The 13876-nt window shown below is 41.6% G+C and overlaps 1 protein-coding gene across 1 annotated transcript; it reads right to left on the reverse strand.

Moving 5' to 3' along the window:
- Positions 1 to 134: 134 nt before the first annotated feature.
- Positions 135 to 13439, reverse strand: atxn1l (ataxin 1-like). The gene is made up of 3 exons (XM_023406411.2): positions 13315 to 13439; positions 10509 to 11698; positions 135 to 6980 (listed from the first exon to the last, which is right to left on the reverse strand). The coding sequence occupies exons 2-3, from the start codon at positions 11574 to 11576 to the stop codon at positions 5496 to 5498; spliced, it is 2553 nt and encodes an 850-aa protein (XP_023262179.1). The 5' UTR covers positions 11577 to 11698; positions 13315 to 13439; the 3' UTR covers positions 135 to 5495.
- Between the last annotated feature and the right edge of the window lie 437 nt (positions 13440 to 13876).

Raw genomic sequence — 13876 nt, forward strand, 5'->3', positions numbered from 1 at the left:
AGGATGTTTGCACTGAAGTATTGCTACTTTTACTTTAGTAAAAGATCTCAATACTTCTTCCACCACTAAAAAGAAAAAAAAAAAAAAAAAACTAAAATAAACACATCAATGCAACTAAAGAAACAGCACACCAGTTGAATAATAGTTTATATTTATATTTGTATATATATTTATATATATATTATATTGTGTTTACTTAACAAACATGATAAATGCAATGTCTCCAAGTTAGCTGTAACAATAAAAATACAATATCTTTGTGTCCTTAAAGTACATAGAATTAAAACAGCAAAACAAAAAAACAAAAACCGCCCTAAGTAGTTCACAGAGAGGTACAAATATACAGTACAAATCTATTTTATTCAAAAAGGGTACAAATAAAAATGCAACAAAATAGAGATATTAATGCTTTGTTAAAGTCAGGTAGGTGTAGGGTATTCTAAGGGAGCACTTTGGGTCGACAACTCTAAGGCTTCTGATAGAAGATCAATACATATTGGTACGGCCATACGATATTAAAACTCACTATACAAAGTTCATACAACCTGGATTATACTTGAGGATTGAATGTTACATTTACATCATTGCATATATTTTGCAGATTTAGGCATTTCAAAAAAAGATGCTGTTTTTTGTTTTGTTTTTAGATAGTTACACATCACATAAAAAGCAGTGTCACCTTGTGCCAAAAAAGTACAATGTCAAATCTGAAAATACACAGACTTCTTTAAAACTTTTAACCGTTCTTATTCTCCTGATTTAATTCACCATCAGCAACACCAAAACCGTCCTAACTTCACCTTTTAAGTTGAATACTGGATCAAACAACAGGAAGCAGTTCACAGAGGGAGGTAAAAAAAACCCACTGCCAACGTCACTAAACATAAGAAACCATTACGTTACCACCAACTGAAAGCTATCTGATTTATGCAGTCTGTCTGTCTCTGCCTTTATTAAAAACCCACCTCCTGCTGTCCAGAGACTGTAGGACGACACAAGACACCAAACACAATCCATTAATTCCAGGGATATAAAAAAAAACAAAAAAAAAAAAAACAAACTATGGAGCTTGTGCAACAATAAAAACAACAGATGTGTGCAAGGTCTGTCTATATGTGTGTGCGTGTGTGTGTGCGTGTGCGTGTGTGGTATTAATGGCTTGCCCTCTGTTGCTGACACTCTTGGCAAGAAGTGCAGAGAAGAGCTACCATGTACTCCACTTCCACACACTGGAAAAACAAGAATAAAATGTTAAAAAGTATAATAGAGTGTATTAAAAAAAAAATATGGCAGAAAAAGAAGGGGGGGGGCACACAAACAAAATGTTGCAGACCTCATGGTTGAAGCGTTTGGGGCACAAAGAGGATTCACTGTCGCCCTTTGAGACATCTAAACATGAATTTCTGCTCATAAGCATGACAAGAGTGTCAAGTTTTGATATTTCTGATTATTTGCTCTTGTACAGCCTGAAAAGGGAACACCAAGTCTACCAGAAGCATTATTCCGTTATTTCAATTTCACACATTGTACACAGCAGAATTTAAGGCATTATCGACAAGCATCATCAAAACTATCTATACAAAAAAATACATCTATCTACAGAAACACACAACCTGTGATTTCTCCATGATTTCGTGTGCTTTACATTTTGAAACTCTTCAATTAACCAACAGTTTTAATTTTAAAACACTGTAAAGGAGGGCATTTAGTGCAATTACTTACAGCAACAGACTATCAGAGATGTGAATAATATTCACTGGACATCTTGCTAGAAGTCGAGTTTTCCTGCTTAACACGGCACACACTGCTTCGAAGCAGAGGGCAAAAGCAAAAAAGACTCATGGCTGCACAGGATGGTCTTGCTGTGAGAATTAACAGGAGGTAAAGTCACAGGAGGCACTGCTTGCACCATTTAAATCCCATCAAATGCATCTTGAGCTAAAATACAATGTTGAAGTGGCTTGGCAACCGTGCCAAATAATGCTGAACAAACACATGAAAAATCTGAGTGACACTCGTCTCGAGTGATTTGGCTGCAACTGTGTGGCATCATAAGAAGACAATAAAACTTTACTGATCTGTCAGTGTGCTATACTCAGGAAGATGGGGATCACTGAGCAAAAAATAGAAAGTAACAAAGCAAAATATTGGTTTATATTCCTATAAAAAGGTAATTTAAAGCAAAAATCCTATAACCAGACATTAGAGTGAAATGACTGCATCGGTCAACCTGCCTTACAGCTGCATAGAGCTGTACTTAAGACAATGACGGGTACAATACTGAGTTTACTGCGTAGAAAATGCCAAGACTACATGAAATGTTTTCAGGTATTATGTATATTGCTTACAGCATGAAAAAGAAAAACTCTATAGGGTGAGCTTCTGATGGTAAGATGAGTTTGTACTGTAGTAAAATTAATTTCTGAATGACAATCTCCCATTGCACAGCATTTCAAAGAACAGGTTCACATTTTTTCAAGTCTAACTTCACGGAGTTCTCGCTTGTCCACACATACATGGAGTTGTCATTATAAATGTTCCTCCCATTCATACTAGCTGTAAAAAGATCCCTTCTCAATGTGATTCCAGTTTAAGTGACGGGATGAAGGACAAAATCCACAGTCCTCGTTCTGTGTGTGAAGGCTTCAGCAGTTGCTGAGCGACAGCAGAGGAACAGTAGCGTAAAGAGTGAAATGTGTACCATAACATCTCTAACTTTGGATAATACCCACTTGATTTGTCTAAGTATGACTGCTGAAGGCTCTTATCAACTCAGTGCTTTATTGCACAAAAAAATAACACTTCACTTTGCCCCATATCGCACACTGGAATAACATCAGGAAGGAATCTTTACACAGCCAGTATGGACAGGAGGAACGATTACAGCGACCAGTAAGTCTTTATGGGCATGTGAGAATCGTTTCAAAATAGACTTGAAAAAAATGCGGACCTATCTTCTGAAGCTGCTCGAAATAACAGCACCAGAGGAAATAAGTCCACTAGGCCCAGTTCAGGTCAGTCTGTCTGACACTTCTCTCATAGCCCCTGTACCTGCTGACAGAGGGTCAGGTCATATACTCTGAACCATGAGGGGTTACGGGCCAAGTTGAAGCGGACAAACATGCACACGCGCACAAGAGTGTCTGAGGCTGATGGACAAACTAGTTCAAAAGTTTGCAAGTACAGCACCAACAAATAAGTCAGACACAAAAATGACAACCATGGAACTAACCGGGAAAGGAAATAAAAACATAAAATGCAACAAATATTTAAATGTTTTGCCAGAGGTTAGTCCAAAGATATATGACAGGAAAAAAGAAAACTGGTACTGTGTGCTTTACATTTTGTGATGGGAATGTCTGTGTGAGGAATGCTGTCTGATTAGAAACCTCTGAATGATTTTATGTGTGGTCTAATTGCACTTATTTTCAGTTTCACCCTTTTGGATTTTTTGAGTGACAAGGATAAAAATCTGTCAGGAGGAGGAAAACTGCAGCATTCATCTTGGCTAATTTGTAAACAGTTAAAAATGCAAGTCAGTTTTTTTTTTCTCTCTCTCGCTCTCTCACCACAAAACACCAACAACAATACTTCAAACATATTCCCTTCATTAGAAAAACACCTACTGCACTGTGATTCTTATTAACAAGGTCAGTGTGAAATCAATGAGTGACATTTTCTATGTGCAACACGAGACAATCGTCAGATCCACTTGATAAAGTACATCCTAGTAAAAAAAGTGAAGGACCGTATATGTTCAAACAAAAGACAGAAGAGGAGATAACTTGATAATGATCACAACTTAATTAGAGTCAAGCCTCTCTTGGAGATGCACTTGAGTAAATCCATATAAAAAAGTAAAGATCATCAGTGAGATGGAGAATCAAAGAGGAGCAGTTTCATCGACAATGATTTCTTGAGAAATCTGTCAGAGGCTTTGCATTTGCAGATGTACTGAAGAACCAATGTAAATGAATAGTGCATCACCTTTGAAAGTCTGGATTAAAAGAGGGTCAGATCTCTCACCTCAGACGTATAGAGATATAAAAACAGCCCACGGCGAAGGATTAGAGATTAGAGAGCATTAAAGCCGCGAGCTGTAAAAAGAACTATTGCTTCAATTTGGTAACTGAGCAAAGAGTAACTCAAGTTGAGGACAAAGAGAAGACTTCGTCAATGACTCACTTGCACACAGGGTTTCTCTCCAAGGCAAACTACCAGGCCCTTCCACTCTTCCAAGGGGTTAAAGTGGCCTGCAGCCAGTGATGTGATAGGGTAAAGTCTCTCTGGTGCGTTCCCACAGGTGGCTTTGGTGATGACCAGCCAGTGCCTCCTCCGTTAGTTACGCCGTAGAAAATTGCATCAAAAGTCACCAGTCTGGTTGGGAAAAGCTTTGAGGTATAGTGAGGAGGAGGGAGGGAGTCGCTCAAGATGGGAAATTATTCTCTAAAAAGGAAACCGTTAAACACTAAATCATGGATATTCTCACTGATGACACTGGAATGCAAGATATTACTAATTATCACAAAGAACAAATTCCAATCCGTGGCATTTATGCAAACACACATAAGTATTAGGGCCCTCAGCCAAAACTAGTGGGCATGATGGTGTGTAATGAAAGCAAAACTTTTTTGGAGTGGAAACTGATTGCTGAACAGACAAATTGATTGATTTATCACTATTTCGATTGTAAGACAAGCAGGACATGCCGCACTCTGCCTGAGAGAATGCCATTCCTTGCAGACCGGCCTCCTGAAAAGGAAAGAGAGGAGAAAGTATCTCTGCTGACAGCAGAGGTTTTAGACTCCTGCCGGAGAAGCATAATGTAACATACACTGACAGTTAGCGTCAACATTGCCAACATCATGGCAGGAGCAGCTGATGTCAGCAACTCCACTGTTTTTTTTGTTTTGTTTTTTTTTGTGGGGGGGGGGGGGGGTTAAATGCTTTTGAAGGAAACAGGATCCTAGGATTGGAGGAGATAAAATATTACTGGCTGTGATCTTTCAAATACATCAGAACCTGCAGAGTTGGTAGCTTTACTGTGCTATAAACACATCCTTCGTAGTCCGTGGTCATCCAGAGAGACAGTTTGGTCAAAAAGGAAGCAAGAGTGTTCTGAATGCGATGGTAACCTCCAAGCATGGGTATGAGGAAGTGGCAACAAAGGAGGGTGGGAGGAAGAGAAATGCAGTGTGTAAGGACTATGGTAGGCATTTCATCAGCTACATACTTTCTACTCAGCTTTTCATGTCCCTGTCAGACCTCAGCTGGCTGGGGAAGCACTGGCTCAAATCCTTTGGCTGAGTGACAACCAAACCAAACCAGAACTTCTCACCAGAAAGAGAAAGATCTTGTATTTCTGTATATTTTAGGTGTGCAAAATCTCAAACATTCTGAGGCTACATTCGCACTCTTTTTTTTCCTCTTTCTCTCCTTGTCAGACTCATTCTTACTCATGGCAGTCTCTTCTATAGTTGCTACCAAATGTGATGCTACTTCCCTGCATTAGAGCGCCCCTCAATGGACAGTTTGACCTCCTGGGGGATGAAAGAGGGCCTTGTGTGGCTGGAGGTGCTTATCTGAGGGCGTGGCCCTTCGTCTCCCTTCATACTGTATCTTTGGAGGCCAGGTGAGGACCAGCGCCTCTGAGAAGCACCTAGCGCTGCATGCATCACTCCCATCCCTGCCCCTGCAAAAGCAGAGCCCTCTGTGTGCAAGTGGTAACTGCTCTGGCTCCTTGGATGCTCTGCTGAGGTCCTACTTGGTCTGATGGGCGACTCAGTGTGCCCAACAACCCCCAAATGTGTGGCTTCCTCCTTATCGACCACATCTTTCTCCCCATCCCGCTGTCTTTCTCTGTGGATGCGGTCTATCCTGAAATGAGACTGAGACCGTGACTGCTGAGGGGCAGGAGGCCCCATGAGCTGGTGACCAGGTCCTGATGTAGCTTTGGTTTTGCTCATAGTCCTGGACAGGTTCTGTTGTTGCTGTTGTTGTTGTTGTTGTTGTTGCTGTTGTTGCTGCTGCTGTGAATGATGGTGTTGTGGTTGTTTCTGCTGTTGTGGCTGAAGCTGCTGCTGCAGCGTGATGGACACACATACATCTCCTACTTGCAGGTGATGGCAGGCCAAGCCATAGAGCTGGGCTGTGCGCTCCGGGCTGCAGGAAGACCAGCCCTGTCCAAACACAAAAAAGGGGTGCTCCGGGGGCACATCAATGGTCACTTTGCTCTGCTGCTCGCCCACAGTAAAGTGAAGCGACACGAGACCTGGTCTCTGCTGGCTGGCACGGATGTCCACCACCATGCTGGAGTCGATCTTAAGCCCCCCACTCACTTCGGCGCTCCGTACAAAGTCCTGAGTCTGCAGGTCCTCCACACGCTTCAGTTCCCCAGTAGCCAGCTGGATAATGGCCCCCTTCATGAAGTGTGACGGATTGCAAGGAGTCGGGGCGGGAGCGAGGCTTGAAGCTAAGGCCTGAGTCACATCTGCTGTAGGCTGGATCGGAGGATGCTGTAGAAGCTGCTGCTGAGCTGTGGTCGGCTCCACTCTTTCAGGGAGGCACACTCTGGCTGAAGAATCAGAGGCTTTAAAGCTTGGGTTAATGGAGGCCATGGTGGTAGAGGCATGGCTGGCTGAGACATCATTAGCCTGTCCTGGGTAGTGTTGCTGTGGTGGCTGGGGCTGATGCTGCGGGTGATACTCCAAGGGAATAAGAACTGGTTGTCCATTGGCAAGCACAACAGCATGGCCTGGTTGTCCTGTTTGCTGCTGGAGACCGGTCACTCTGGGGTCACTGTAAGTCGCAGGTTGCACCGTGTACGCAGCCCGGCTGGAAATTACACCAGTGTTCTCTCCATGGACATCTCTGGCTCTCTGGGCACCCTGAGAGAGGTTCAAGGGAGCAAAGGAAACCTCTTTCCGCACTCCACTAACTCCATGGCTGGAAGAAGCCAAACGACCAACCACCTGCTGCACCTGGAAGTTGATTAAAGGAATTAAGAGTTAGTCCGACAACTTGTAAATCTTCTGAAAACACACAGAACAACACACAATTTCCAAAAAGACATCCAAGTGTTTTCCCACAGAAGCCTGAATTACAGCATTTAAGTATGAAATGTGCATGTGGTTCAGTAGATTACTGTATGTTAGCTATCCTTTGGTCAAGCTCAAACTCACTCCAACACACAATTTATTCACTTCTCTCTTTGCTATTCTCATCAAGATCATGATTAACTTAAACGTCCTACAGAGTGGGAAATTTGATTTGAGCTTTTCACCCACTTTGCAGTCATAAAAGTGAGACAAAATTTCTTTCAAAAAATACACAGATGTGTTAATAAATATCAAACAGGGTCAAAAAAGGTTCATAAACAACAAACGGCAAACAAGGTTCTTTAGTGTGTGTGTGTGTATATATATATATATATAGTCTTGGTTGAAAGGGTTGGCACCCCTGAATTTAAATAATTCAGGATATCTTCAGAAACAAAGTGCTTAATGTTCAGTGTTCACGTGACCTGAATTATCTTATGAAGGATGGTTTTACAGCATAAAAAGGGGGCTGATTTTTTCCAGCTTTTTTTCACAATGGGAAAAACAAGATCATCAGAAACATCAGAAATGCTTTTATCAAAAAACATACAATTCCACGACAATCTCCAAAGATCTTGAAATCCTTATTTCAGAAGTTCATATTGTTTCCAAGAAGTTTCACATTCATAAAACTGTTAAGATGTTTCCAGGACATGGTGCTAAGGAAGAAACTCAATGACAGAAGTCTGTGAAGGTTGGTGCGGGTTGTGGAAAAAACACCACACAAGACATCCCAAGAGCTTCAGGCTGACCTGGAGAAATCTGGAGTGGTGATTTCAGCCTGTACCATATGCCACACACTAAACCAAGTAGGGCTCCATGGGCAAAGGCAAAGGAGGACACCACTATCGAAAGAAAGGTGCAAAAAGGCAAGACTTATGTTTGCAAAAACTTTGAATCGATAAGCCACAGTCTCTCTGGCATATTGTTCTATGAACAGATGAAAAGAAGAGCTCTTTATGAATGCAGTGCATCAGTTTGTAAACAGGCGACAAAATGAAGCCCATAAGGAAAAGAACACCCTACTTACAGTAAAACATGGTGGAGGTTCTATCATGCTGCAGGGCTGCTTTGCTACTACTAAAAGGCACTGAATATATTAAAGGAAGGATGAAATCAGATTACCAAGGCCTTTTAGAGCAAAATGTGTTAACCAGTGTCAGAAAATACGGTCTTAGGCGAAGGTCTTAGGTGTTTCAGCAGGACAATGACCTAAAGCACACACCCAGCAGCACAAAAGAATGGTTGAAGAGGATAAGATGTACTGTTTTAAAATGTCCAGCAATAGGTCCTGACCCAAATCCCATTGAAAACCTTTGGAGAAAGCTGAAATCTGCCATTGCAAAAACGACTCCTGTAAACTTAAAAGAGCTTGAATTTATAGCAATGAAAGAGAGGAAGAAACTACCAGCAGACAAGTGTAAGAAACTTCTAATTGGTTACAAAAAGCATTTAGAGACTATCATTGCTGCCAGATGTTCTCCAAACATATATTAGTGAAGGGTGCCAAGAATGGTGTCTGGGGTATATGTTGTGTTTTGTACTATTTCATTATTATGTAAGGTTATTTCTTTTCCTTTTGTTCAGTATCATTGGACAATTTATTAAAATAATCTGGTTTTACAAAATTGGTTCATTTGCTTTTATTTCTGAAGGTATTCTGAATTACGCACTTCATTTCAAATTCAGGGGTACCAATCCTTCCGACCGATGACTGTATGCATACACACATACCCACATATGTATACATACACACAAACAACAAGGTTTTAAAGTACCCAGAAAGAAAAAAAAAAACATAAAAAAATCATCTAGTGCCCACATTGGCCTTATCTGCTACTATTTAAAAGTTTCATTGACACCAGGATAAATGAATTTCTAAATCTATTTAGTCTGGGAATCTGAACCTCCTACAAAGGACAGTAGGTGGTACTCAGGTGGTTTGATTGTCTTGCCTTAGGGTGGCCTGTTTGTAAGCAGACTACAGCGACATATGCTGTTTTACCCCAATTATCTTCCATGCAGTCTGCATCAGTTGTACCAGTTTAAACTTCAGCTGCACAGAGAGGTTACCAAACAAAGCTGTGGTCAATTTATCTAACGAACTCTAACAGAATGCCATGATTTTTTTTTTATTTTTGACAGGCAGCCAAATGTTAACCATATACAGGGCATTCACAGCATGTTGTTAAAAAAAATGTAAAAACACATTCTGAGTTTCTTTATTTTAAAATATTTCCTTAAAATAATTAGATAGTCTGTGTCTACTTGCAATGACCTCTATCAGTATTGCTAGTAATTTGTGGTTCATTGAGGTGATTAGCTACCTACCAATGATGTCAGCCAGCCTGCACACCATCATAAAGGAAGCACTGAGAGCTTCACTATGCATCTCCATGCAACCACAAATAGAATAGCTTTGGCATAAAGTGGCAATTTTCTGGTTATGAGTGATTGACCAATTACCTACAGACCCAGCGCACAAAATACAGGAGGGAAATAGAGTCTAAAACTAGAATTAACACCTCGCAGTTGTATGCCTCCGCCAACCAGCAAAGTTGCAGGAAATATGGTCACATCAGCTCTTCCTGAGTTACAGCTTTGAATAATGGCTAGAAGCGTTGTTGATGTCACAGTGAAGTTGACATTTGACCATTTGGATACAAAATGTCATCACTTCATCATCACCTCAGACATTATGCTTTTGCGTTTTCCATCCATCCGTCTGTCTGTCTGTTCATACATGCATCCGTCCCATTCTCATGAATGCAATATTTCAGTAATGCCTTGAGGGAATTTCTTCAAATTTGGCATAAACATTCACTTCGACTCAAGGATGAACTGATTAGAGTTAAGTGGTCACAGGTCAAGATATGTTGGATTATTCTAACACACTACACTTTCAGTGTTATATTTTTACTACTTTAATTTCTGTCTATATAAATGTTATATGGATATTTTATTCCATGATCAACATGAGCATTGTTTCCAAAATTGTTGCCTTTAATTTAAATGATTGAGTGGGTGATTGAGTGATTTTCTTGTGTGTTTCTTGGTGTGAAACTTCTTACCCTATCAGGCGCACAGTATGTAGACGCTTGAAAAAGAAAAGTAAACTATGGGTATAAATGAACATGTAATCCGGATTCTCCACCTGATATATCATTCGTTATTCATTAATTGTTATTTTCAAACACTTCAGTGTACACTTACAACATAACATTTTTAATAAAAATATAATCTGCATTGTGTAAAAATATCAAACATTCCACGATGAGAAGCCCCTGATGTTTATCATGTAGAACGATTTTGCATCACAATGGATGTTTATATCACCACTGCTAAAACTTGGGTATACTCAGAATAACAGGAAAACATAGTTCACATTAGAAGGTCATCAGTGTGTCTTACCTCCAGGTCGCTGTCTGGAGTGCTGCGCTGACCAGGTGAGCTCCTCTCCTCCAGTCTTCGGTTCTGCAGGCCTCTGTCTTGGCTGTGATCCTGTGTTGCAGAGTTGGGTGCCATCAGTGGCAGACGTGCATTTCTGGCAGTGAAGATCGAGTCTGGTACGACCTCCCTGGCTCCCTGCTCTTTATCCCCTCCATTCATCTCTGGTTCATTCTCCTGCTGGGCACCGTGGGGGTCTCTGGTGGCAGTGGCAGCCCTGGCGCCCTGAGGGTGGTAGTAGACTGGCATCCCTCGAGAGCTGACCTCTGTTGCAGGCAGGACTCCTACAGTACCAAGGTGCTGCTGGGCAGCTTGCTCTGAAGGTAGCATCAGTGGGACACCACTAGATGCTGCAACTTTGGCAAAGGTATGAGAAGCTACCTGGGCCTGGGGAGGTGGGGAAACAACACCTTCCTGGATGACAGATGGATAGGGAACAAGGTGGGATACAGAGTGGGGCTGAGGGATGGTGCCTGAAGGAGATATTAATGGTCCTGGGACAAAGCCAGGGGTCAGAGCATAAGGTACCGCTGCATAAGGTGAACTAACAAACTGTAGAGAGGAATGAGGGATCTGGGCATAACCAAGAGGAGGATAGGGAAGGCCTGGATGTTGCAGGAGAGGAGAATGAACAGTGTAGGCTGGAGAGATGTGGCTTAACACTGGGTGAAGACTGGTAGGTGAGTAGGTAACAGATGGAAGAGCCACTTTGTAGAGCATACTGTACTGGTCAATGGGCACTGCTGGTATGCCATCAGAATTATCCACTCCATAATGAAGTCCTGGCTGAGCTCGCAGCCACTCTCCGGATGGGGTCCCTCCCTGAGTGTCACTGTTGGCTGCAGAGTTCTGGATGGAAACCACTTCATCTTCTCCAATACCACCGCCAGCAACACTGCCACCTCCACTGCCACCACCCCCACCTGCAGCCCCACCCCCCCCAGTCCCTCCAGCTCCTCCGCTGTTACTAATTGGGAGGTCCCTCTTCTTAGGAGGCAGGCACTCCTGGTTGCGCTCTTGAGCTGGTTTCATTGCAATCCTCTGACCAAGCGAGTAGCTTTACTGCACTGCACAGGAACTGAGACTTGCAAGCCAGTCAGCCTGCACAGGAACCAGTTCTGAAATCACCTGGCTGACCTCGTCTTCCAATTCACCTAAAAAAAACAAAAAATCAGAAGGGCATACTGACTCATCACACCAGGGCTAAAATCATACCATCTTTAGCAGCAGATATAAACCATTAGACTGGCCTACCAAAAACTACACCTGTTCGACAATAAACTGTCTTACTCAATTAATTTAGATCATGAAATATCAACAAGTAGTGAAAAATGCCACCTTCAAACTTCCTCCACCCCAAGGTGATGCCTTAAAATTGCTTTTTTTTGTTCAGCTGTCCAAAACTCAAAGAAATGTCATAAACTATCATAGATGACAAAATTAAACAGTAACTTGCCATATTTAAGAAGCTAAAACCAGAAAATGTTTGACATTTTTGCTGGAATAGGGGCTGAAACAGTCAATTGATTGACAAAATGGTAGCTGATTTTTTTTTTTGCAGCTCTAGTGCAGTGATATCATTGTAATCAAGGGCAACATATTAGTATAGTATCATACCATATGCCTGACAGACCTGTGATTCCCACTCTTAATTCACAAGATGCCATAATCATCTAGCTTTTCAGCCTAGTATATCTTTGAAAACATTGGAAACTCCACTGAATCTGAAATTTAAATTTCCACATTTAAAAAAAGCTGCACATTTTGAAAATTCACTATAACTGGAACTACATCCCTCCTTTTCTATGTGCAGTGTAAAGGACAACTAAACTATAACTTCTTCAAGTTGTGCATCACAGAATTTTAGTAAAATAAAGTTTAAATGTACCAATTTACATATTACATGACTTCACAAGTTGAGTTTGTCAGTGAACAATTCATTTACAAAAATCCACGAATAAGCCACTTTAACATGAGCAAACAAAATTATTACTGACTGCTTACACTCTCAGAATTACCTACTGGTTTTGCCGTAATTAAATAATTTCTATTCTAACACGAGAGACATGTTCCAGTACAGCTGATCCACTACAATCCTGTTGGCTTGGGTTTTTAATGCAGAGGTGTACGGCTGTCCTGTAAAGATGGACCAGCAGAAGTAAACAGAAACATGTGAGGTTATTGGACGTATTCGGATTTACTCATTTATCACGAAAATAACTTTGAAGCGATCTTTCGTTTCGTTTATATCAGCCTACGAACCAGGCTCGAGTGGGTTCCTGGTTTCACTCAGCACAGTTGTCCACGGAGCCGAGTAATAAACTTGCTTCCTGAATCGTACCCATGAGAAGCACTAGATAGGAAACGCCTGCTTTAGAAATGTAGTTACAGATTTAATAGAGTTTTCTTCCAGTTGCCGCCACACTTCACTTCAGAGTAACTGTTTACCGTTAGCTAGTGGCTGACTTGGCTAAAGTTAGCTAGCTACTTGGAGTTATCATTTTCTCGTGAACACAGAAAAGTGACAGCATGACACTTCGTACACTAGCACTAAATGAGGACAATGAGTTCAAATGATAGCTGTTGTAATCTGAGCCCATTTAGTTATCACCATTATTTCTCACTGGGCAGGTTCAGGCTGGTTAGCTACATGGCTAACACAGCTACACCTGGCTACATGAACTCGACTCACATCTGCACATAGCTAACATGGCACTGCGCATGATGCCTGCTGCATAAGCCTCCGATTTGTCTCGTTGTGTAGACGTACCTCCAAATGTCATCGCGGACAGGCTTTTCTTTGTAAAAAGTTGATATGCGGAGGGACAATTGAAGAAACCAAGGCTAAGCAGTCGAGCCCATTTCGAAGGCCAGCAGAGGCGCTCACCAATGACGTCACCAGGTTTATTCAATTTCCTGTTTTTTTTTCATGCACAAAAGCCCAACACGTCCGCAACGAGAGATCAGTCAGCTTTCAGTAAAGCAGTATTGTTTTGTCCTTTCTACATCTTAATACAGTGCTAATATAACACTCAGTGTGCCCCCTGACAGAAACTCACTACTTGTTTGCTTTTATTGCATAAATATAATGAAAATAACTCAGTCAATGAAAAATCGTGCTTCAATGCTTTTAGGACCAATGTGACGTGTTGTTCAGCAGGGGACGCTGCAACCACGTGCAATCAAAGGATTTCACGACAGTAGTTTCATGTAGCTGCACCACGCCTTCTACGTAAATAGGCCATTTCTGAATACTTTAAGGTATTATAGTAAGTATAATGAAAGTGGATGGAGTTGTAGAAACTTATACATGATGCAACCCAGCATGTCGC

This window comes from Seriola lalandi, unplaced genomic scaffold (assembly GCF_002814215.2).
Source record: "Seriola lalandi dorsalis isolate HSWRI2012SDOR001 ecotype SW California unplaced genomic scaffold, Sedor1 jcf7180002054306, whole genome shotgun sequence".
Taxonomy (NCBI): Eukaryota; Metazoa; Chordata; class Actinopteri; order Carangiformes; family Carangidae; genus Seriola; species Seriola lalandi.

What these genes read in the sequence shown, in the direction of transcription:
- atxn1l (XM_023406411.2), bottom strand. Translation starts at nt 11,576, where the DNA reads ATGAAACCAGCTCAAGAGCGCAACCAGGAGTGCCTGCCTCCTAAGAAG. An exon ending in CTCCAGACAGCGACCTGGAG is followed by an intron (nt 6,981 to 10,508) that starts GTAAGACACACT and finishes ATCAACTTCCAG; the next exon opens with GTGCAGCAGGTGGTTGGTCG.